General features: G+C 50.0%; 1 protein-coding gene across 1 annotated transcript in view; it reads left to right on the top strand.

Annotated features, from left to right (window-relative positions):
* GALNT2 (polypeptide N-acetylgalactosaminyltransferase 2) overlaps nucleotides 1-25,737 on the top strand; it is a 196,356-nt gene that overhangs the window by 104,788 nt on the left and 65,831 nt on the right. The window contains exon 3 of the mRNA XM_039241238.1: nucleotides 18,367-18,520. Within this exon, the coding sequence (XP_039097169.1) occupies nucleotides 18,367-18,520 (154 nt within the window). The remainder of the gene's footprint in view (nucleotides 1-18,366; nucleotides 18,521-25,737) is intronic.

The raw sequence follows: 25,737 nt of genomic DNA on the forward strand, positions 1-25,737 counted from the left end.
CCGACGCGGGGCTCGAACCCACAAACCGCGAGATCATGACCTAAGCGAAAGTCGGAAAGTCGGACGCTTAACCGCCTAAGCCACCCAGGCGCCCCAGGAAGTGTTTTTTGAAGGGTGTCCCTTGGTCTCTCTTGTTGTGACTTTGGTTATTTTATTACCGTACTTGTAATGATGTTTTGGACTCTCCACCGTGTGTGCTTTGGTTTGTTCCTTGAAGTAGCCCTATGAGGGTGTCTTCCTAGTAGACTCTGTCTCCTTTTCTCTCAGACTCTTGAGGTTCAGAGTCCTTTGTCTTCAGCCCCTCTTTGTTTGAGAGGTGTGGGCAGGAAGTACGGAGCCCCCTAATTCTCCACCATGTTTTTTTCCAGGTCTCTCTAGTTTTTGGAGTAGTGGTTTACTCTATGATCTCACTTCCCTGAGGGAACTCAGAAGAGTTGATTTTTTGCCTTGTTCAGCTTAGGACAGAGTGATAACTTACAAGCTCTTCACGTGCTGGACCGGAAACTGGAAGTTGGCTCACGAAATTTTTACTTTGACAGTGACGGAGAGTTTGTATCTTCATGTTTCTTACTGAGGTTGGATAAGTATCGTTCCAGGGAGTGCAGGCCCTCCTTTGTCTACACCCTCCCCATTGTCCCAGTTGCACTAGAAATGAGCAGGTGTGTGTGAACACATTGGATGTATCTATTGGGCTGGCCCCCTCTCTTCTTCCCCAACTCCGGATGAGTCATGCAGCTCTGAGCCATGGCTCCTTCCTATGTAAAATAGGCATTTCCCACGCAGTTGAGAGCATCTGAATGGAATACTTGGCTAATAAGGATTTCTTTATTATAATAATAGGATATGCTTCTACTTTGCGGATTAATGAGAGACATCCTGTGGGTTGTCTTCCATGAAAACCAAGTGTTCTAATGGATTTTAAGACATATATGGGGGGAGGCCATCCTTAGAGTGTATCTTAGATACTACTATTAAGAGTCATACTCTAGTTAAAAATCAATTCAAGGTGGTATTGACCCTGGCTGTCATGTTTTTAGCTGTTACACAGTTGATTTTCTTCAGAGATAGGATAGGAATGTACTGACGGTCCCTTTTTCTTTGAGTTATTACCAATAACTTGGTTAAGGCGCTATGTCCTTTTATTTCACCAAAGAACTTTATCCTTTTTTGTTGTAACATTTTTTCTTGCTAAATCCACGTACACATGAGATTTTCCATTAGACGTTCGTTTGCTCTGGCAGAAAAAACTATTTCCCACAAGCACGATGGGCACGGCCAGAATTTTGTGGTCGGCAAGGACCCACTGTTCACAGCGCTCTCCTCTGTGTCAAGTGGGTTGTTCAGAAACTCAGCTTCCTGTGTTCTAGGTGTTGGATATCTAGCAGTTGTAGACAGATGGGTGGGAGGAGGCAGCACGAAGCCAAATATAGGAGCCTGGTGTCTTCCAGCACAGCCACAAAACCCACGGACAGATGTAGGAACCAGATTCAAGATAGCAAGGATGCCCCCAGGCAACAGCCTCAACTTTTTTGACCAGACCTATTTGCAGAAATATTTTGAGTATAGATCTCCTTTGCTCCGTATATATTAAAATACTTGTAGGTTAAACACGTATTACCACACTAATCTAGTGATACATTCCAGAGCATATTTTAAATTAAGATGTTATAAAGGATTCGGAAAGGTCTACTGTGTCTTTACCCCCAAAAACAGCCTGTGTGGCTCCACTATGGCGGCCACTGCCCTTGAGTCTGCCATGGCTTACAACAGCCCAGATTATTGTTTCAACTCAATTTCCCATCCCAGCCCACCCTACTTTTAGGCAGACTCTGGAATTTTCACTAAAGCCGGCTAGTCAAGTGGCCGTGGCAGAGGGGCGGCCGGGAGGCTGGGGTCGTGGCCATTGTTTTCTGGTGGAAGCTTGCTCTTCCACACTCAGCAGCAGGGCCATGGGGCTTGAGGAGCACAGACCAGCCTGTAGGCTGAGCCAGAGCGCAGTCCAGAAGGACTTTGTGACCGGTGTGCAGGACAGAACCGCTAACGTGAGCACCAGCAGCTGGATTTATAAAGAGCCCAGGTCTAGCGTTTGCCTGTTAGAGATCTGGGATTTCCTCCCCAAGTTCTTCGGTCAAAACCTGGTCCGTGAAGAAGGTCTGAGAATTGGAGTGAGAGATCTGGTCAGCATCGTCTTTCAGTTCTGTTTATTTGGATCTCACTGTCCTCAGGAGAGACCGGGGATAGGGTGTGGGGGCAGTTGTGAAGCAGTTTGCTTCTGACCTCACCCAGGTCATGGTGGGCAGGAGTCCTGTAGAAGCTCCCTAAGGTCAAGGGTGACTCAGTGAATCGTGCATTTCCCTTCGTAGAATTGCTCCTGGTCTGGGTCATGGGCAGCTCGAGGTCAGATTGGCTAAAGAAAGGAAGGAGTCGTTTGTTTTCTTTGCTTCCTGGGCGGGTTTCCTGGAGCCTCGCAGAGAAGGCCGCAGTCATGCTCGTGAGGAGAGTCCTGCCTCCTAGGAGGCCGCTGGCTTTGGGACATGTCCATTATTCGACAACTGCTTTCTAGAAGCTAAGGAGGAGCTGCGAGGTCCTTAACGTCCTAAACGCGCTAGGATAGCACAGTCCCTGTCCTCTTTTCCAGTTTTTCTGGTCATTTATGAAATAGCGGCCACAGAAGAACTGTCCATGAGAGCTGTCCGTGAGAAACACGGGGCTCGAGGACAAGGACAGTGTCCTGAGCCAGGAATTGGGGCACTATGAGGTATTTGGTCTGAGACAAATAGTGAATATTTTACAGCTTCCTTTTCCTTATCTGGAAAATGGAGACACTTTCTCGCTCTGAGATCCCTTGACTCTGTTGTTTTCACTCTACCTTTCTGTTGCCTTCTAGTCTCTCTTCCCAGATTAGGATCACCAGTCGTACTGCCCTGGACATGGGGTAAGGATACGTCTCTTTGTGTTCCGCCACCCTCCTTCCAGATTTCAGGTCTGGAGCAGAAGGCCTTTGGTCCTTAGGTTCTGGGCCCCTACTTCCCTTTTGGCCACTGAAGTTGCTTTTCAGTGCTGACTTTATTTTTTTCTTTCTTTCTTTTTTTAAATGTCTTTATTTTTGAGAGAGAGAGAGAGAGTGTGTGTGAGCAGGGGAGGGGCAGAGAGAGAGGGAGACACAGAATCCAAAGCAGGCTCCAGGCTCTGAGCTGTCAGCACAGAGCCTGACATGGGGCTAAAACTCTAAAACCGCGAGACCATGACCTGAGCCGAAGTCAGACACTTAACTGATGGAACCACCCAGGCGTCCCTCAGTGCTGATTTTCAAAGTGTTCTTGCAAATAGAGTGTTTGTCAGGGTTTCTGTTTCTTGAAAGTTTATCTGATGGAGACGAACTTTATCTTTTGTTTCCCCACCCTGGGTGCAGAAAAGGCTTCTGTGGTTTGAAAAATGAGTCTTTCCCAGTAATTGCCCTCCTCAGTCCTCTGCTCTTGTGTCCTCAGCCTCTCTCCATCTGACTGATGAGACCAGTGGGCAGGATGGCCACGATCCAGGACAGTGAGGAACGGACCGTCTGCAGGGCTCTCGCGCTTCAGATGCGGATGTGTCCTTTGGGAGTAGATTTTGGTTTTGCCTTTCAGAAACCTTGGTATCATTCTCGCGTTCGTTATAACCTCGTGGGAGGGGGTGAGGCCTCGAGCGACATGGAGAGGGAGAGGGTGGGGAAAGGAGAATCCTAATTAGGGTTTGGGTTGTCTGGGAGGGGTCCTTCCCGGGTGTCTCCTCCGGCCCCCTCCCCAGCCCGCTGCTGCCTCATTATGTGAGATAGTTGATCTCTCAGAACAGAAATTGCTCGCGTTTACGCAAAGATGAATGACACGGGAGTGGCGAGATGTGTAATAGAACCCACGTCCCGGTGTGAATTGCCGCTGATGCTAATGGAAACGTTTGAGCTTCTCTACTCCCCACCTGCCCAAAGAAAGATGAGATGAACCACTTGTGTGTTTATCCAGCATTGCTGCCGAGTCGGGAGAAATGCTCTCCTGACCTCTTTTTCTCCTTCCGAGGGATTTAGTGCGTTCCAGCACTGTGCGTTCTTGAAAAAACTTGTGGTGAGATGCACATAGCATAACATTCGCCATCCCAGCTGTCTTTAAGTGTACAGCAGAGCGGCGCCAGGGACATTCACACGGTTGTGCGGCCGTCAGTCACCCCCTTCCATCTCCAGAACTTTTCTCATTTTCCGAGCTGAAACCCTGTCCCCGTGAAACACTAAAGCCCATCCTCCCCACCCCATCCCCACCCCTGGCCCCTGGCAGCCGTTGCCCTACTGTCTGTCTCTTTGAACTCAACCCTTCCAGGTGCTTCAGGGAAGTGGAATCACACGGGGGGTGTCCCTGTGTAACTCGCGTGTTTCACTCGTGCAGCGTCCCCCCCAGGCTCATCCATGTTGTAGCCTGTGTCAGAGCTTTGCTCCTTGCTTCTTATGACTGAACACCCTCCCCCCCGTATGTCTGTGCGCCGTGCGCCCTGCCAGCCACGTTGTGTGGGTAGTGCTGTGGGACAGCTAACCGCAGGTCTGCACCGTGTCATGGTGAGGAAAGTTAAGCGGCTGAGCATCCTTCAGGGAAGCATCTTTCTAGAAGCACACAATACAGGGCACCTGGGTGGCTCAGTTAGCTGGGCGTCCCACTCTTGATATCACCTCAGGTCGTGAGGATTGAGCCCCGCGCCAGACTCCACACTGACAGTGTGGAACCTGCTTGGGATTCTCTCTCGCCCTCTCTCTCTGCCCCTTGCCCATCTCTCTTTCTCTCTCTTAAAATAAATAAATATTAAAATAAATAAATACGTTTATGTGAAAATTTAATTCAGATAAGCAAACATAAGAAGATTATTCACACAGAATTCTACCACCCCAAAATAACCACCGTTACTCTCCTACTGAGTGCTCCTCGGGACTCATCACGTTTCCACGCGCGCTCCCCCACCTGACCGAGGTGAGCTGGCGTCTGCCCCCTCTCGGCTGTGCCCAGCCCAGCGACAGGAGGCCTGGAGCCCTAGACCCAATTTTGGAGTCAGCTCCTGGACCTCTTAGGGTTTCCTCTTGAGTTCTTACAAAACATTTGCAAGTCTGCTAGGGGAGTGACATTGCAGAGGCTTTGGAGGATTACCTGAGAGGCCTCCCCTCACGTGCCCCTCTCTCTCCATGGTAGCACCTCGGGGTTCTCCCTGAGTCTGTTCTGAGGAGACCTCCCCCCTCTCTCCTTCTCTTCCTCCTTCCCCCCCTCCTCCCTCCTTCCTCCTCCCTCGTCAGGGAGGGACAGGCCACAGGCAGCCCCTACCAGCTGGTTACATCGACATTTTTACACATGTGGCACCACGCTGTCCTTCACCTGTTTCTTCCTGGAATATTCCAGCACAAACACCTTTCCATGTCCATAAAGAGCCCCCTACAACATTTTTAATGATGGCCACATACCCATCAGCATAAGCTCCTTGAACTTGTCCTGTATTGCAGGACATAGAGAGGGTTTCCGGCGAACATCTTTTGAGGCGAATCTTTATATGCCCTGAATTACTTCCTTGGAAGAAATTCCTAAAACTAAAACCACAGGGTCAATGACAATGCATGTATTTAAGGATTTTTTCCATAGTAATCGCCAGATTGTCTTCCGGGGGACCCGTTTGCTTGCATCTTAGCCAACATTGAAAAACAAACCTTCTAACATCCTTTCCCCCCACCTTCCAACAAGTAAGACAGCAAAACTGAGGCCATAGATCAGGCCGCCAGCCAGAAGTGTGATAGAGCTATTAAAGAAAGAGCTTAAGCTTTAATAGTAGAAGTAGAGCATCCAGAACAATCGGATGGCATCTCGTGCTCTGTGTGCTGACACACCGCACCTGAAGTATCTTTGTTCCGTTCCGGGCATGGGGTTTTCTGAGACGTTCATAAGTTAGAGCAGGTCCAGATGATGGTGACTCAGACGGCGAGGGGGACGGAAGCAGCATCTGATGAGGAGCACTTAAAATAACTGGATGTTTTTACAGAAGGACCTAGAAGGGGAAAATGGAATCGTGATGTCCAAATATTTGGAAGGCAGCCATATAAAAGAGGCTGAAGACTAATTTTTTTTTTCTTTTTATTTGAGACTCCAGAGAGTGGAAGTTGCAGGCAAGCAATTTTTGTTATGGTATGAGGAAGCCTGTGTCAACAATTCCAGCTGTCTGATGAAACGGGCTCCTTTTTAAACAATGGTTTCCCTATCATTAGAAACTTGTAAGCTGTGGCTAGATGCTAGGGGTTTTCTTTTTTATTGTTATTAAGAAAAAAATTTTTTTAATGTTTATTTTTGAGAGAGACAGAGCATGAGCAGGGGAGGGCCAGAGAGAGAGAAGGAGACACAGAATCCAAAGCAGGCTCCAGGCTCTGAGCTGTCAGCATAGAGCCCGATGTTGGGCTCGATCCCACAAGCTGTGAGATGATGACCAGAGCTGAATCAGATGCTTAACTGACCACGCCACCAGGCGCCCCTTTTATTATTTTTTTAAATGTTTATTTATTTATTTTTAAAAATTTTTTTTTTTTATTTCTAGGAGAGAGAGAGACAGCGTGAGCAGGGGAGGGTCAGAGAGAGAGGGAGTCACAGACTGAAACAGGTTCCAGGCTCCGAGCTGGCAGTCAGCACAGAGCCCGACGCGGGGCTCGAACCCACGAACCGCGAGATCATGACCTAGGCGAAAGTCGGACACTTAACCGACTAAGCCACCCAGGCGCCCCAATGTTTATTTATTTAAAAAAATTTTTTTTAATGTTTATTTTTGAGACAGAGAGACCGAGCAAGAGTGGGGGAGGGGCAGAGAGAAAGGGAGACACAGAATCCGAAGCAGGCTCCAGGCTCTGAGCTGCCAGCGCAGAGCCCAATGCGAGGCCCAAACCCACCAACCGTGAGATCATGACCTGAGCCGAAATCAGATGCTTAACTGACTGAGCCACCCAGGCGCACCAAATACTTATTTTGAGAGAGAGAGAGAGAGAGAGAGAGAGAGAGAGAGCATGAGCAGGGGAGGGGCAGAGAGAGAAAGAGGGAGGGGAGAGAGAGAATCCCAAGCAGGCTCCACACGATGTGAGGGCTCTAACTCATGAACCATGAGATCAACCTGAGCTTAAATCAAGGCAGACGCTTAACAGACTGAGCCACCTGGGCGCCCCCTAGAGGATAGAGGATTTAATGAAGAGATTTTCCCACACAAGTAGAGAAATGTAATCCCTGGCTCCTTCTGACTCTAACCACATATGTTTTCAGCATTCAAGAAGGGCGTGCGTGGCCTCACCAGAGACTCCGTGACACCAGCGAGGGGGGCAGGGCTGGGGAAGACAATACCACAGCTGGCGCCACGTGCAAGGATGCTTGCCAGGGACAGCGGGCCTGCTTTGGGGGCTTTGCTTAAATTTCTTTAAAGCAAGTTGTCGGCCACAGTGGAAGGAACACAGAGTTGGGGGGGAAAGGCTGTGGTGCCATCATTTTACACTTAAGTCCCCCAATTTGTAAAAGGGGAAGAGTAATAATAACACTACAGATTCTACGGGGTGATTGTGAGGTGAGATTGGGCCTGGGTGGTGGCTGTCCTGGGGTCACTGGTTAATAGACGCCCCCTCTCTCTGCTTCTATCATCGTGTATCAGCTTCGATTGTGTTCACTTCGATACCTGTACTAACATTCGGGATGAAACAGATGTTCAGGAGAGAGCATGTACAAGCTAAATTAATTATAATCAGACACTGTTGCATAGAAGAAGAATGAAGAGCTTCTATTTAAAATTAGGGGAAAAATTGGGGCGCCTGGGTGGCTTAGTCGGTTAAACATCCGACTTACGCTTAGGTCATGATCTCGTGGTTCGTGGGTTCGAGCCCCGCGTCGGGCTCTGTGCTGACTGCCAGCTCGGAGCCTGGAGCCTGTTTCAGTCTGTGACTCCCTCTCTCTCTGACACTCCCCTGCTCACGCTGTCTCTCTCTCTCTTTCCTAGAAATAAATAAAACATTAAAAAATAAATAAATAAATAAAATAAAATAAAATTAGGGGAAAAATCTACGAAGATACCAGGGTTTCAAGCCAGGAATAGACCTCATAGTTCAAAGCAAAACTGTGTCCCCATGTTTTTTTAGTTATTTTGATGGTGCAAATAAGTATATATATTTTTTCTTTTATAGTTTATTGTCAAGTTGGATTCCATATAACACCCAGTGCTCATCCCCACAAGTGCCCTCCCCCATGCCCATCATCCCCCTTCCCCTCTCCCCCACCCTCCATCTGCCCTCAGTCTGTTCTCAGTATTTAAGAGTCTCTTATGGTTTGCCTCCTTCCCTCTCCTTAACTGTTTTTCCCCCGTCCCCTCCCCCACGGTCCTCTATTAAGTTTCTCCTGATCCACATATGAGTGAAAACATATGGCATCTGTCCTTCTCTGCCTGACTTAACAAATAAGTATATTACAATATATTAAATAAGTTAAGAACATTTATCCTACAACAATTCTGATTTTTTTTCCTAATGTCTTCTTTAAGCAATTAAAGCACTTTTAATCCTCTTTGAATCTCCTGTTTTTTCCATCCATAAAAATGCCTTGTGTAGGATTTCTTAGTCCAGGAGACGGTTCCTCCTGGGTGAGCAAAATATCCTGTTCTACCAGCTACCCAGTGACAAATAAAAATAATGTATAATTTACACGTCGTTGCCATTGAAGTGGCTGTGTTTGTTTGTGATCCTGGCCCTGGCCCATTCTCCCCTTTCATGTTGTGGCGTCGTGACCTCCTAGAGGAAACTATTAAGAATTTTTTTTTTTCTTTTAAGCATAGTAAAATTGCATTCCATTTGAGATCAACTAGGAGGTTAAAATAAATCTGCGAGCTTTGTCCTTTGATTTAAAATACATTCTATTACCCTTCTTGGCTGCTTTCCCGGAGGAGGCTGCTCTGTTTTACTCAGAGGAGCTTTCAGTTTGTTTAAGCCGTCTTTCCCGGGCAGGATGGGAGTGAGGCGCTCCCACCCAGCCAGGATATAGCGGCGCAGGATCCAGAAATCTCCTGCCACCTGAAGCCGCTGGCCTGGTGGGACCCCTCCGGGCCGCGTCACTTCCCTCCCACCCCCCATACACCTGTGAGCGTAGGCAATACGGCTGTCCTTGGGGGCCCATGTCAGCATAGCCCTGTCCTGGTGAGGGCCTGAGGTCTCTAATGGGAAGACCGTGTGTGTGTGTGTGTGTGTGTGTGTGTGTGTGTGTGTGTCCCTCAGCACTTGGGTTTTCTTACGTTTTGTGATATTAACCCTTTGAAAGTTCATGTTCATAGACTGACGTCGTCGTCGTTTCCTTAAACATGAGGCTTAGTGAAAAGAACTGGTAAGAAAGAAATGACGTTGTTTGGCAGTGTATTCTTTTAAGTTAAAATTAACCAGACGAGTTGTCTAAGTGCAAGCCATTCCCTGGCGGTCAAAGTGTCTTTTCCAAAAGATCAGTTGTAGGGTCAGTTACTAGAAGCCTAGAACGAGCTTTCCTGCGGAGATGCTGTCTTGGGCGGCACGTAGGACCCCCACACCAGCTGGAAGGGATCCCGACCTCAGGCCTCATAGCTCGGGGGGTCGCCCCATCCACAGCCTCCATCTGGGCCCCGTGGACCCTGTGTGGTTATGAAGACCAGCTGCTCTCTCTGCCTGCGGGGTGCCCTGCTGTCTTCCAGCATGGACTGGATTGCGGCATGTGTGGTGTGGGGGGCACTGCTGATCCTCAGCTAGGAAAACAAAGATTTGGAAACGTTAGAAGTCTCTCGGGAGGCTGCTTGTGGGGAGGGGGGTTAGGAGGGAGAGAAGAAACTCTGGGTTCAAGAAGCGTCAGACTACAGAGTTTGTTCTGTGAAGGAGGCAGGTGTAACAGAAGAATGTCCGTGGGCAGGTGAGACACGGAAGTCAGACGGGAAGAGAAAACGAAAGAAATGGTTGGGCCTGGGGTGTATGTGGCCAGGAGCAGTGTGGTAATGGCTGGCACAGAGTGGGCACGTATGTGTCTTCTCACTCCCAACCCGAGGACAGCTTCCCCACGGGGACCTTGAGCAGAGACTCGTCAGGGTCTGGTTTGTCCCTTCAGATCCAGGCTCTTGTCCTGCAGGCGGTTGCCTCCGAGCCTCACTCTCTCCCGCCTCCAGACATTGTTTCTTGTGCTAGAAGGCAAGAAGGGGACAGTGCCCTTCAGCCAGCCCACACTGGGAGGCCTCGGGCGTCCATCCGAGGGTGCCCAGGGGCAGTGGGGGAGTGCTCTTCGCTTCTTCTTGCAGGTAGCTGGCCCTTCCTTGGACCGGCCTCCGCTCCCAGCATGTTTCCGGCTCCACCCATGATCCATGATCGTGGCAACAGGACCATCCAAGGCTGTAGGCGATGCCCAGGCTCTAGAAGGGCTTTGCCGGATAGTGCTTTGCATTATTCAACACGCACCGAGTGGCAGGTTTGAGGCTGGGCCCCTGCCTAGAAACAGAGAGGAAAAAAAGCAAACAAGTAAAGAGAGTGAGTGCAGAGTGCCCCGGTGCTGGGGGTGGGGGGTGGAGAGCAGAGCCAGCCCTGGCTTCACCCACCCTCTGTGCTCAGAACTAGGGCAGCAGGGAGAGAGTACAGAGCTGTCAGTTTCCATTCGGTTTCCGTCACCTTTATCCAGACGCCAATACTCCTTGAAAAGAGGGCACCGATGTGGTTAGGAGGGTATCGTGGGCTGAGCTGGGTGAAGAGGTGTGTGAGGACCCGTGGGCTGTCTGCAGAACCCGCTCTGTAACTCATGGGGGGAAGGACAGGGCATACACGGTCATCTCTGTTTTCAGGGGTGGACTTGAGCTTCGCCCTTGGCGGGATTCGGAGTTACATTGTTAGAGGGTCGGGAGCATTTTCAAGGCCCTCTGGGAGCAGGTCTGTGGAAAAGCGGTGGCTGGAATGGAGTCATGTGTGAGGGAGAGGGAAGAGGCATGCCGTAGGACGAGGCCACAGCTGGGGATGCACGGGAGGGCCTCTGGGAGGTGGTGGCCACGTCGAGAAGCAGCCCTGCCTTGCAGTGTTAGAATGTCTCATTTGTAAGTCTATACTGGACATGAGCTCAGCGTGGATGGTGGAGGGCACAGTTTAGTAAGGGCTCACAGGTAGACTGTGGAGGGATGAGACTGGATGGGTATTGAGGTCTCAGCCATAGCAACGTAAGTACAGGGTGGCTCACTGGGGCCCTGGGCTCTGCTGTGGCTCCTCATTGAGGAGGCTGGTGATGCTGGAGTGACAGAGCAGGGCCACATACACTAGAGGTGAGCAGAGACCCTCACGTTCAGGGTCCACGAGGGCCGGGCTTCAAGAAAAGATGTGCTTATAGGCACCCGGGACTCCTCCCCGGGTGCAGGCAGGATCTTCCTGAGCGAGGAATGGAGGGAGCAAGTGATTGTTGGCGGGGGGGAATCATCCACTTCTTTACTCTGGAGGTTCCCCCTCTGAGCATCCATCCTTGTTCCTGTGGCCAGAGTCACATTCCTAGAGTGCAAATTGGATCGGCATTCATCGGTGCAGTTTCTGCGCTCCCCAGAATGTGGAGAGTATAGTTGGAGCAGTGGAGCCAGAGTTGAGCCTCGGGGCTGGGCGCGGACTGGCCTTCGCCTCTCCCGTCACCCCTGTCTTCACGCCCCCTTCCCCCCATCCTGGTGTGTCTTCAGCACAGCCCTTCCATATCCGTTCACGCCTCAGACCCGTCCACATGCGCCTTCCCTGGGGCCTCTTCTGAGCCCCTTTCCCCTCGACTATAGACCCCTTGTCTGCATCACGGGTCGCATCACGGGTCGGCACACCTTTCCCACAGAGAGTATGCATAGCTCGAGGGCAGAGGCTGCGTTCTGTTACGTATGCTTGCCCACTCAGGGCTGGCGTCTTCTCTGTACTGGCCCGTTGCACCAGCCTGGGGAAGAGAGAAGGCAGTGAATGTTTTCTCCAGAATTAAGAACTTCCTTACAGTGAGTGTGCCCAAAATAGAATGGCTGTCTTGTGAAGTGAGTGGATCCCCAGGACTGCAGATGTTAGCAGGAACAAAATGCCGAGATGCCCCTTAAAAGAGAGTCTTTACGGGGCCCCTGGGTGGCTCCGTTGGTTAAGCCTCTGGCTCTTGATTTCCACTTAGGCCATGATTCCCCAGGTTATGAGATCGAGCCTCACACTCAGTGTGGAGCCTCCTTGGGATTCTCTGTTTCTCCCTCTCTCTCTTTCTCTCTCTCTCTCTCTCTCTCTCTGCCCCTCTCCCGGACCTGGACTCTCTTTCTCTCTCTCAAGAAAAAAAAGAAAAAAGAGTCTTCCAGCTGTAAGATGTGACCTGGGGGCTCTGGGACTCCACAGGAAACAAGAAGGTAGAAATGGGGCTGGAAACCCACCCCTACCCGGTCCCGCGCACACATGGCCTCCACAGGGTGACCCTCTCCCTCACTCCCTTTCCCCTTTTGAGCAGAAGGGTAGCATCTACATCTGCACCTGGCCTCGGGGGGCGGGGGGGGGGGGGTCAGGACAGAGGGTGAAGGGCACCACCCCAAGGAATGGGAGAGAGGCTGAGCGCTATGCTTCCTGTCTCTGTCCCTGGGATACCTCACCTAAGAAATTCAGAAGCCACTGAAGTGAGACACTGAGGGGCCTCACTGATCACGATGTGACTGACAGTAAAACAGATATGATCTGAGAATAGGCCACCAGGCCTTCCGTGTTCCTGACCGTTCTTTCCACCACTAACAGACACTCTTTCCTCCCTCCTCCCCTGCCCCACCTTTGAAATGTGATGGTATCACATTGTCCCTCTGCCTGAAGCAAGCAGGGAATGACATTGTGTTTCTTATTTTTTCCACGTGTTTCCTGGGTACAGCAGTTGGGGATGGAAGGATAGAGGTGCAGACATGGGTGACCTTGGCCACGGGCCCCCTTCTCCCTAAGGTCAAAGGCAGAAGGTGCTCGCAGGCAGCAGGGAGCTGTGGACTCTGCTCGCCTGTGTGTTCCGGCCTGTGCTCACCTGGGCAAGGTGCTCACAGGAACCTCAGAAGACGAGGGTCCCCTGCGGTACTTCCCACTCATTTCCCAGGGTCAGCTGCAGAGGTGAGACACCCCCCAGGAGGGGCAAGGCAGGCTGAGCAGCTCCCAGAGACCCTCCCAAGCAAGGAGGCTAAACCCACAAAGCGGAGGTAATTGTGTTTGTGTTTAGCCAGTTCTGTGTATTAAGTCAGTTCATTTTGTACAGTAGTCAGTGGCTTAGGCGTTCTTACCGCCGTCATTACTGTTATTTTCCACCACAACTTAAGACGCAGAATGTTCTGATTGCATACAGACTAGAGGCTCAGGAAGGATGGGTGAGCTGAACTCAGGCCTGGAGCCTCTGCCCATGTTCCGTGGACGCTGGCTGTGGGGCCCCCAAGGCCCATCCGTGACCCGGGCATTGACATGGGACCACTTGTTAACCCCGCGTCCTGTTTCTCTGCACTGTGACCCGTGATCTGATGGCGGGCTTGAAAGGGCAGCGCTGTCAGCAGACAAATGGAAAAAGCCACCCCCATCCGGCCGGGTTGGAGAACTCTTCTCAGATGTGGTGTCAGGACAGTGATACCAGCCTTGAGAGCCAGTAGGAGACTGGGTTCTTCTGAGCAGCGTGCAGGATTTGGGGTGCTTTTTTAGGATCAGTCTTAGGTGCCTTAGACCCAGGTGGAGACCATCTGTAGGGTGGACATATCTCCGTGCGTGCGATGCCGTCGGGTGCTGGGGTCTGTTGCTGAGAAATAAACAGGAGGTGTGGCCCGAGGCTGAGGAACTCATTCCCAGTCCTGCTGGGGAGGGGGTTGTGTGTGCCTGGGGCAGGTGGTTGCGGGGGGATAAACCAGAAGATCCTGCTTCTCAGAGGAGCTTGACCTTGAAGGGCGGGGAAGGCTTGGGCCAGCTGTGTGTGTTCACAGAGGGGACAGGGGACCCAGGGAGGCTGCCTGAGGGCTGGGCTAGAATTGGGTGGGGATCCTCACCCAGCCCCGTAAGGCAGGGCAAGGTTGCAGACCGGTGGCTTGTCCTGCTTGTGCAGTCATGATCCAGAAGAGTCCATGTGACAGAAACCTAGGTTTCCACACTCATGGGGCCACACGATTCCCCCTTTTAAGAGAAGTCTGTCTTCTAGAAATTGATTTCTTAAATATTCTCATAACTCACTTAATAAGCAAACAGTTTTCCCAGGCCTTCTTAGGATGATGCCCACCGTCTCCTCTTGTGTTCTTTAATTGCAGGTGGTTTTCCATCATCTTTGGGGATGAAGCTGCTTTCTGGCTTCTCCTGTGAAGTTGTTGTTGTTGTTGTTGTTGTTAATTTCAGAGAGAATGCAAGCAAGCACTAGCAGAGAAGGGGGCAGAGAGGGAGAGAGAAAGAATCTTAAGCAGATTCAACACTCAGCACAGAGCCCGATGCAGACCGCAATCCCACGACTTTGGGATCATGAGCTGAAATCGAGAGTCAGATGCTCAACCGACTGAGCCACCCAGGCGCCCCCTTCTCTTGTAACGTTTTGTATCTTTGGGGCATTTCATGTCCTCTGCTTCTGCCTAGCCAAATTCACTGTCTGTAGGTTTCCATGTATTTTTTTTTTTCTGTTTTCTAAAGCTCTTAATTTCCAAAGCACTTTCTAGACATTTTAAAGTGAAAGAAGTACAAGATGATTTATGAATGACATTTTTTAAAAGTCAAGCTATTCAGACATTACACCTGTTCTTTTGACTGTTAGCCTCCAACCTGTAACTTAGGTCCGGCCTGTTCCGTTGTGTCTGCGTCTGGCCTCTTCTCCTGATTCCCGGGCTTGGACGGGGCCTGCGTGCCCTCTGAGAACTGCTCTCTCTTTTTCCTGCCTCTGCCTCCTTTGCTCCACCCTAGGAATTCTATATCATACAGAACTGACTTCTGTGATGGTTCTTTAGCCCAATGTTTTCCAAATTATGGGTTGTGGCCCATTATTCGAGTGTGAAGCCAATTTTGTAGCGCAGCCATGTAAGAAAAGCAGGGTAGAAGAGATCTGTTCACGCATAGGAAAGGGTGAAAGCTTCATTTCAATTGTGTGCTTATGTATGTTCATATCATGACCTCTGGGACATGATAGGAAATGTGTGTCAAAGTCAAGTGTGTTTGAGAGTCCCTGCTGTATTCCAGCATATTGCTGAACTTTTATGAAAGAAAAACCGGTTATAACCTGTCTCCAGGAAGAAGATGTTTCCAAGTCAGAAGGAGTGAGTGTGGGCGGCCTCTGAGTGGGTTCCTGCAGTCTCGGGGGATGGCTGCTCCTGCATTACTCCTCCTCATTATTCAGTTCTCAGTTCACACATTCCTTCCCCGGGGGAAGCCTTCTCTGCTCCCCGTCTACATCCGTTTCCTCTGGTAGGTGCCTCCATCAAACTATGTTTCTTACCATCAGACCACCTAGCTCAGTTTTTAACAACACCGTGATTAGTACATTTTATTATTATCTGTCTCCCTCCATCCCCTAGAACATGACCTCCACTGGGCCAGCATCAGGTCTGTTTTTGCTCACTGTGCCTGCAAGAGCCAACACAATGCCTAGCGTATCGTCCACACTTCATACACACCAGTGGCTTGGGGCCAAGTCCCCACAGTCAACTAAAATCAGGGACCCCATAAAACCCTCTGCTCTACTCTTGTCTTTTCCAGAAAGGGGGTGGGGTCTGCCAGCACAAGGAGATCTACAGGTGGGATTGAAGCCCCCGGAGCTCAGCAGAGGCCTTGCCCCACACAGGGCAAGAGTGAGCTGACCCTGGGGCACCTGGGTGGCTCAGTCGGTTAAGCATCCGACTTCGGCTCAGGTCATGATCTCACAGTTCATGGGTTCGAGCCCCGCATCGGGCTCTGTGCTGACAGCTAGATCAGAGCCTGGAGCCTGCTTCGGATTCTGTGTCTTCTTCTCTCTCTGACCCTTCCCTGCTCATGCTGTCTCTCTCTCTCTCTCTCAGAAATAAATTTTAAAAAATTTAAAAAAAAAAGTGAGCTGACCCCCCTTCCTACTCTCCCCAGTGCTCCAGGTGAGGATCATAGAGAGCATAAGCAGAGTGGCACATCAGACAAACCATCTTTTGGGGGACGCTCTCTTCTCTGGCTGTGGCTGGGGCTCCCCAGTTCCTGGTTCCTCGTTGTGGTAAAGAGTATTGAGGCCATTGAACATTAGTTGGAACCAGCTCATTTGGATTCCGTAGTTAAGTGCTGCAGATAATGATCTTTGCTGAGGCTCTGATTTGTGTTAGTGTGAGCACAGATGGGTGGTTTCTTCTTCCCTATCCTCAAGAGTCTGTGAGGGTGAAGGCAGAAAGCTGGGGAAAGAGGAGGATCAATAAGTATTTCTAGGGTTGCCTTCGCATGAAAGACACGTTTCCAAAAAAACGTCTTCTTTTCAGTGGGAGACGATGCTGACACTCTGACTGGCTCTCACAGCCAGATACTTATCTGGGAAACAGCATCATCCTAGCCAGGGAGCTCGTGAGTTTTGAAACTGCTTTTCCATTTGAGAGACTGGACCTCTGTGACCCCAAGCCTCATTTCCACGGCAACCAGCTGTGATGAGATGGCGGTTTTGACCTTGCAGGCCAATTTGCAAGAAGAATCAGATGAGCTTTTAGATAGAAAATTTACTCTATGGCCTCTTAACAAATCTCATATAACCGAATCTCAGTTTCCTCATCTCTGAACTAGAGAAGGAAATAGGACGGTCCGTTGATTCTATGCAGAGAGATCCATGTTGGAAAAGCACATATGTAGGTATTGGTGATTTTAACTGAACGACCCAGCGTCTGACGTGAGGCGGAAGAGCTATTGCCCGCACACACTTGCCTGTTCTGCGTAGCTGTCTACAGGCCTGCTCTCACGTCTCTGACCAGCACCTCACTCTTTGTTAAACTGGCTTCCTGGCTTGTCCTGAATTGGGTAGTTCACTGCCACCCCAGGGCCTTTGCACTGCAGTTCCCGGAACATTTTCCTTTGCTGTTCCCAGAGGGCTGCGTGGCCCACTTTCTCCCTTTATCTGGGTGTCTACTCAGACATTAGAGCCCCTATCAGACACCTCACAGAAAACAACCCCAGAACTACTTGCCCCTTAAATCTTTTTCTTCAAAGCACTGTGACCATTTGGAATTTCATAAGCTTTGTAGGGACAGGTTTGTTATTACTTTTCTTCTTTCCTTTCCCTTTCTTTCTTTCTTTCTTTCTTTTTCTTTTTTTTTTTTTTTTGAGTTTGGTTTGAGTTTGCTACACCTACCAAACTGGCACTTAGTGGGCCATTCAGTCCTCATAAGAAGAAACCTTTCTTCATTGTTTTCAATTATCAATCCTTAGGAAACTCTATTTCAAAGAATAAAAAAACCTGCCTAAGGTCATAAAGGTAGCAAGCGGCAGACAGGGGTCTCAAGCCAGGGTTAACGTCAAGTCCTGAATTTTCTCTCGTCCTTGGGTCTGTCTTTCCTTTGAGCACTGATGCCTTTGCTGTTTCTCGGGCTCGGCCTTCATGATGCCCAGGCTAGTCCAGCCTCACCCCAGCCCTCAGCGCTCTTTCCTCTAGATCCCAGCTACAGCTGACACTGCCCCCACCCCAGATCCCGGTAAAAACTCCCTGCTCTGATGTCATGTTCTTGGAGAACCTCGTGCTTGGCCTTCTAGAGCGGCAGCAGCCAATCTGATCATGAGTTGAGGCTGATGCACATGTGGACAGGCCAGGTCACCTTGGCTCCATCCCTCTTGAAGCATGTGCTAGGAGGTGTCTGTGGTAGAAATGGTTCCGCTCACCTCCTTGTAGGGTCAGACCGGCATCACCTTCGAGAAGAATCCCTGAGAGAGTCTCACCGAGAGACATTTTGATAGCCTATTCTTTGAGGGTGTTATTTTATGTTGAAACATTTATTTTTGTGTGACCCGATGTAACTGGACAGAGTAACCTTGCGTTTAATGTGGACGTTATCTTTTCTACCGTATCTGGGATGCTTTTCGGCATCACCATAACCCCTGGGAAGGTGGGATGAGCAACTAATAGTCTCCTTTCTCAGCAAGCGTGTGTGGGTGGAGCTGTGCTTACAGACACGTTGGCTGGCAGAGGATATTGTCCACTAGACGACACCGAGGTCCAAGACTTGTTGCAGACTAGAAGCATTTCCAGTCTATGGACGTGATAATGATGCTTGGGCTGCTTCGGCTAGTTTGGTGATGAAAATCGCTGTAAGAGGAAGCCATGGGCTTTTGGTAACACCGTGAATGTGTTGTGTGCTGGACTGTGCTCTCTTCCCCCCCCCCCATCCCTCACCTCTGTCTGCTCTTTCTTCCAGGAAAAGTGCGGTGGCGGGACTTTAACCAGGAAGCTTACGTTGGGGGGACGATGGTCCGCTCCGGACAGGACCCCTATGCCCGCAACAAATTCAACCAAGTGGAAAGCGATAAGCTGCGGATGGACAGAGCCATACCTGACACCAGACATGACCAGTAAGTACTAAGCCAGGTGTCGGTCTGGGGCCTCCACTTGCCGTCCCACAACCCAGTAAGAAGCTTTGACTGTGACGCATTTTTCTGTTACTCTGGGGCACTGGACGTGTGTTGTGTGTTTACGGGGCGGTAAAACTCGGAGAAGGTCTGAGGCACCTGGCAATCGAGCTCCACTCACTGAAAGTGACGGGCCCCCTTGGGATTGGATTCTAGTCTTTCGGATGCCCCGAGGCAGTATCTGGAGGCTGAGGGTGGCTGGCCAGAGGGTGGGGGTCAGCAAGAGAGATGTGTGTGACTGGTTACTTGTCCTTTCTCAAACCATCCCCAAACACACGTAATTTGCCATTGGTCACAGCGTCATTAGAAGGAAGGAAATCTGAATTCTTGCTTTATCAGGACAGCTTCACTCAGGAATGTCCTAGAGACTAGAAAGGGGAAAGAAACAAGCCTGCAGGGCAGATGTGAAACTGAGCTGAAGCACAGAGACTGGGGGGGTGGGGACGGACAACAAGGGACAGGGTGACATCTCGCCATGCCGTGTCCCCTGGTCTGCGTCCTCTTGATTCTTCAGGGATCTGGGACCTGAGGGTGGAGGGTACTCCTGGGTTTATCAGCTTGGCTGACGAGGTCTCGAGACACTCTGACGTGGGTTTGTCACCAGCTACTCCAGGCCTCACTGCCACCACACCTCTGAGCCTTGCTGGTAAGAAGCTCTGATTGGGAGGCTGTTCACAGGAGATCATTGGGGCTGGGTCTTGTTTCAGGTTGTTAAAAAATGAGGAGTTATATTTGGAGGACAGCCGTTTTCCTGGGTGTTTGGTAGCCATCCCTGCTCACCGGGTCACTTAGGGTGTCATTTGTTGTCATGGATTGCACGTCTGCTGCGACTCAGGCACTGTGTTGCACGTCTGCTGCAACTCAGGCACTGTGTTCGGGTCCTGGGATCCAGGCAGAAAAGTCTCATCCTCTTCTGGCGGGGGGGGGGGGGGGGGGGGGGGGGGGGGGGGGGGGAGGTAACAGGTACACCAGGAAGCGAGGGAGTATAGTACTCTGAGGCGTGGACAGTCTGTTCCAAATCAGTGCCTCCCCGGAGGTGGGAAGGTCAGGAAGCGCTCCAAGGAGGGTTAAGTCCTGAGCTGGAGGCATCCATAAAGGACAGGGGTGAGGCTGTGACAGGCAGCGCTGGGCTTCCAGAGAGCCCATCAGGGATCAGATCGCTCTGCATGTGTGTTCCAGGGATGGCTAGGAGGGCAAGCTGACGAGAGACCACTACCTTACACGTGAACACTTCTTCAAGTTCAAGTTCGGCTTTATTTTGTAAATTAGTATCATATACGGAAAGGGGTTTTTTTCTCTCCTACTTTCAAGGGGGGCTTGACTTAACCACGTAGGTACCATAGAGCTGCCAAGTGCTCACTCCCTTTGCGTAACAGTGTTTTTGTTTGTGTGTGTGTTTGGGTTTTTTTTGTTTGTTTGTTTGTTTGCATTCTAGAGAGCTCTGTGTACCCACAGCAGCTCCTAAATAGGTAAATTTAGAGGTCTTTTGGACCAAGGAATTGAGGGCACAGTGTGTGTTTGTGTGTGAGAAAGAGAGAGAGAGAGATTTAATATATGAAACATGACTGATACCTGATTATATGTGATACATAATATTAAGAATCTTACCATTTTTCTAAATCCAGTCCAGGAAATTGTCTTTGTTTAATATCTTCTATTATCCATTAATTTTTTTTTTTTTCAGAGGCAGCTTTATGCAGTCTTTATGCTGTGCTCCTGGTTAAATTCAGCAGGGTTCACTGTTGAACAGCCTCTCTAGAAGGGTTTGCTGGCCTGGGAGCCACGGACCCCAGGGAGCCCACACGGCATCTGGGACTCTGCAAGTCCTGAAGCTGTGTGTATGCACATGGCTGGGCATCTGGGGAGAGGTCACGGGTACTAGCGTCCCCCTCTCCCCCATCCCCAGGCCTGTGCCAAGCACTTTTCAGGGGCATTTACATGGTTCTTGAGACTCATGGCTCTGGACACAAGGATTGTCTTCATTGGACGGAGAGGGAAGCGAGGGTCCCCCTTTGTTAAAAACTTGCCCAGTGACTTAAGGCCAGAAAGGGGCCACGTGGCTGTTAAGCGGGGCTTGGCCTAAGCTCAAGAGCATGGGTGAAGTTCCAGCAGAATCTGGCTCAGAAACCTTACCTGGTGGTTTGAATCAACTGCTTCGACTTCTATTTCCGTGAGACGGTGTGTCACTGCACCGTGGGGTTCTGAGTGGTTTTTCTGCCGTGGCTTTTCCTCCAGCCTTTTCCTTTCAGAGCTGAGAGAAAGTAGTGTGTTTTGTGATGGTTCATCAGTGTGTAGGCTTGATAGTCCCCAAAATTATATATATACGCATATATCGCTTTTTTTTTTCAGTTTTTGAAATATGAGTTTGTCAAAACAGATGTTTGACTATTCCTCCCATGGTGGGATGTGTTAGAGGTGAGTTTAATTTTAGTGCCAGTGACGGTGGCACGCTCATTTGCATGTGTTAAAGGAACAGCTGGGATGCCTTCCATGTTGGTTTGACTTTGGCTAAATTAATGCCTCCCCAAAGTCAGTCACGTGCCTGGAACTGAGCCAGTGCCATCCTCAGAGTTTGAGTTCACACTGAATGTCAGGTTAAGGAGATCAAGTTACCTCTGTGAATCCCCCCCAACCACTGCCATGCCTCTCATCGAGAGCTATTAAAGCATTTGACCTTCTACATAAGTGTTAACTTTTTTTTTTTTTTTGGCCTCTGTGGTCTCTCCTTTGGTCTAGGATTATGGAAATGTTTGATTTCGGTCTTCACTTGGATAAATCTGAAAGCAGCACATGTGGTTCATTAAGAATAAGGTTTATGGAGTCACACAGATCTTGGTCACAATCCCAGACTCTCCAATTCTTAATCCTGTGGCCTGTAGCATCCGTAAGATGATGTCATACAGTCACCTCTGAGAAGAAACAGGATGTTCACAAGGGCTGGGTTCTCCCCCTCTTGAGATTTTGTTCACGAGCAGCATCAGCGAGGCAGCCCTTAACCTTGACCACCTCCCCGAGGCGTGCAGCCTCCTGGCTCCCACACTAGCGTGCTTAGACCCGCCCCCCCCCACTTGATTTTCTCCATAATTCTTATCACCACCTACACACCATGTGTTGTACTTATTTACATGTTCATCTGTCTTTGCTCATTAGAATAGTGAGAAACCGTAGCCAGGATTGTTCTGGACAACTCACAGCATTCTGTAAATTCAATAAATATTTGTTGAGTGAGTGTATTGCTTCACACAGAGCCTGACATATGGTGAGTGCCCACCAGCAGTCCTTAGTAATACCAAGAGTCATAAAAGAATAAAGGAGATTTTTGGCATTAGAGACCATATGAACCCCATGATGAACCCCAAATAACTATACTGTGTTTATATTCTTCCAGGAGTAGAAAGCACTGCAATTGCCATCTGTCCTTTATTTCCTGTCCTTTGGGATAGATGCAAGGAATCGGGTGTTCAGAGGCTTGCAAAAACAAAAACAAAGCAAAGCAGAAACCCCACACATTTGGGCCATGTTTTATTTACCTATTTTAAGTATATAAAAAATTTCATGCCAAAAAAAAAAAATACATACATAGAAGCAGGTAGCCGTGAAAAGCTTGTCAGGAGTGAAATCGTAGATCTGATCTACAGGAAATACCGGACAGGCTTAGTAGTTAAAAACTAGGAGCTCATCCTAGTCTTGAGAGTACAGTTTCCCACTCAAAAAAAAAAAAAAAAAATCTCCTCCTTCATTTAATGTCATTTGAGATCTCAAATTTTCAAGACCAAAAGCAGATTAAAAACCCGTGGGAATTTGGAAAGTGCTTTTTCAGACCATTTGTGTCCTCCCTTTCCCACCTTTGGGCAGCTATTGTTGTTGGCCTGGTGAAAGATCGTGCAGAGAGCAGCATTGGGCAGACCTGGGTGTGTACGGAAGGTGGGGCCAGTACGATGCGCCCGTGGATCCGAGGGGGGGTATGCCGTGGAGCAGAGCGCCGAGATGTATGGCTAGAACAAGGGAAGCGGTGGGTTGCCTCGACCAAGTGAGAGGAGGCGTGAGTGGGGCAGGTGTGGGGACACATCAGCGGTTAACAGTTGGACATGTGAAGTCCCAGATACGTTGTCTGCGATTGGACAGGTGTCTGGTGCTCAGGAGAAAGGTCTTAGAGGAAACGTAAATTTGGGAATGGTCAGCACATGGATGGTATTTAAAGCTATGAGATGGACATCATCCCCAGGGCAACAAACATGGAAAGAAAGGGAGGCCCAGAGACCGAGCTCTGGCTGAGTCTGCCATTGAAATTCAGCTGTAAATTAAAGCCAAGGCCATCGCTTGTAGTACAGTCACACATGGGGGATCGCTGACTGTATCCCGTGGGTGCTGAGGCCCGAGAGGAGAGTAGTTATCTTATTAGAGTAGGGGTGAGTTGGGTATGTTAAAGCACCCTTGCGTTGTTTTTTGTTAGTGCGTGCACACACATGCATGTGTGTGTGTCTTGTTTGCCTAGAAATGCATCTGATGGGAAAGTAAAGTACAGAAATCAAGTGCAAAAGCCTTATTATCTTGTTTTCTTCTTTTCCCGGTCAGCCACACACCATTCCTTTCTGTTTGGTCATCCAGGTCCCTTAAAAATGAGGACCGCTTGGTAAAAGAACTGATTTTGTTCCGGTTTCGAAAGTTGAGTTATTAGAAAGTTGCTCTCTGTGCTGCCCCCTTCCTTTAATCACTAAATTTAAAATGAAGGGTCTTGAAACATTTTTGTGTCTAAAGCTGAAATACCGCCGCTGAGTACGGGGTGGTCTTGACCACCTCCCACTAAGGATCCTTCTCTAAGAGAGAAGTTTGTCCAAGGTGCAGGCTTTAAATCAAGAGAACACCGTTTTTACTGCATCTATACATTGGGGTTGTGAGGTTTGGTTTGGTTTTGTTCAGGATAATCACCGAAGGCTTGTGTTTTAAACCACTTTCCTAGATGTGTGGCTGGAATGCAGCCCAGACCCAGAGACGAGAACTCTTGAGGGGCCATTCTTTCTTTCTTTCCTTCTTTTATTTTTTAGAAACTTTCAACAAGAGGCATTTAACTAACGGGCTGTGCTGTTTCTTCTGGCTGGAATGTCGGCGTTGATGTCAGTTGTTTTAAGAGTGCCTCATCGGGATTAAGGATTGTGGGGAAAGATACAGTCCAAACTTCCCGTTGTTACTCAGTAAGAGTAAACACTGTGGAAGCCAAGAAGAAGTTTTCTGCATCAGTTCAGCCGCCAGGAGTGAGGCATTGGTGCAGGCAGTTATATTGTGGGACACAGACTTGGATTTTCCAGTGAGCGGAAGATCTGGGGAAACAAGACGACAGAAGCGTGGCTCTGAAGGAGTCTGAATCCCCACGAGTGGGCACAGAGAAAAGGGGGGCCCAGGGCTTTGTTTTCATTTCATGTTTTTGCTTATAAAAGTAGTGTCTTAGAAACACGCACGCACAGCTGACCCCTGGATGCAGCTGGTGCTCAGGGACAGAGCTGATCTGCTTCCTCCGCAGCTCAGTGGGGCTCAGACCTGCTTTGCAGACCCAAGTCCCCTTCCTGTGTCCCACCCAGCAGGGTCCTGGGGCAGGAGGCCAGTGCCACATGAGGCATGGAACAGGAGACAGGTGCTTCTCTAAGCAGGGCCCCCCCCCCGGCTCCCTCTAAGTCCAGGTGGCCTCGCAGGCATTTGTGGCCGGTGGAGCAGAGGGAGTTTGGCGGGGGCGTAGCAGCGAGGCTTTAAGCTCTGTTTGATAATAACAATAACAAAATGTTTATTGGACGTTTTATCAGTGTCATGGCCTGCGCTCAGCCTTTTATGTGCATTGATTTTATTTCATCTGCGAGCATTCCTGTGAAGCGGTAGGGAGATTCTTCTGATGACATCATCTGCCAGTCTCCAGAAGCCAGTGACCTGAGAGCCTCCAGAGAGAGAGCCCAGGTGCCTCGCCCGCCCGCACAGGAGGCAGAGCACTGACAGCGTGCTGGAAAGCCCCTTTGTCACCTTGTGAGCAGCACATTTGGGGCTTGGCAGTTTGTAGGATATCCCCGCCCCCTCCTAAGGCACCACCTGTACCCTGAGCCCCTGGGGAGGGCTGGCATGTTACAGTTCTGAGGCCATGACCTTGATGGCGTGTCTGTGGGGCACTTGCCTGTGGTCGAGCACGTCGGTTAGTGGAGGACCCGGAGTGCCGAGCCCCTGACTTCCCACTCAGAGTTCCATCCCCGGTGCGGCTGCCTCGCCCTCGCCCTTCACAGGTGGCTTCCCCTCCTGGTCTGCAGGCACGCGCCCGAGGGCCCCGAAGGAGTAATCAGGCCTGATTATCCATTGCTGATGGAATCCTGAGACGTGGAGAAGGAGCAAGGTTCTTGTTTCTGTCTTTCCAGCAGCAGGTTCTCCTCGGGAATGTAATGGAAGAGTGCGCTCTGTTTCCGTCCCCGCAGGAGAGGGACGTGCATGCACCTGGGCAGTCGCAGGCAGCCAGCTGCAAGGCTCTCCACTCTCATGGCCCCCCTGCCCCCCATCCCAGGGCCTAACTTGCACCTTGCATGCAGAATCCCGACGACAGCCTCACCGCCACTCACCAGCCTGTTCTGTTTTGTGTTTGTTTTGCTTGTTCTTATTTGTGGTGTTTTTATAAAAACAGCTCCAAAAACAGGCTACTCTTCTTTTCCCCTTATCCGCTCCCCGTTTTGACTCTTTGAGGCCTCCTCTGTGTCTAAAACAAAGAATGGTGTGGACTGGGAGACCATAGAAGGCATAGATGGTAGAGATTGTCTGTGTCTTGTGTTAGCAGCTCCAAAGGGCCTGGTGGAGGCCTCCTCTTAAAAGATCAGTAGCGAACATTTGAAAGCGTGCTCCCTGAGTGCTGAATGCCTGTGTACACGTGTGGCTCAGGTTCCCCGGCCAGGACTCTGGCTTATGGTTTGGTCAGAGACAGGATGGCCCTCAGTGAGTGATGCGATTTTGTCTCTTTGGTCCCCTTTTCACCAACATCCTGGGAATAGTGATGTGCACGAAGGTCCTCTCGGTGCTGGAGGACCGCACAATGCAGGGGGAGAGGCTGCGGCTCACGGGCAATGGCCCGTCCAGGAGAGGCAACCAGCCGGCTGAGGCTGTGCCTTCCTGAATTCTGTTCGTTGTGCTTTAGACTTCTT

Source organism: Hyaena hyaena, unplaced genomic scaffold (assembly GCF_003009895.1).
Source record: "Hyaena hyaena isolate Hyena2069 unplaced genomic scaffold, ASM300989v1 scaffold_193, whole genome shotgun sequence".
Lineage (NCBI taxonomy): Eukaryota > Metazoa > Chordata > Mammalia > Carnivora > Hyaenidae > Hyaena > Hyaena hyaena.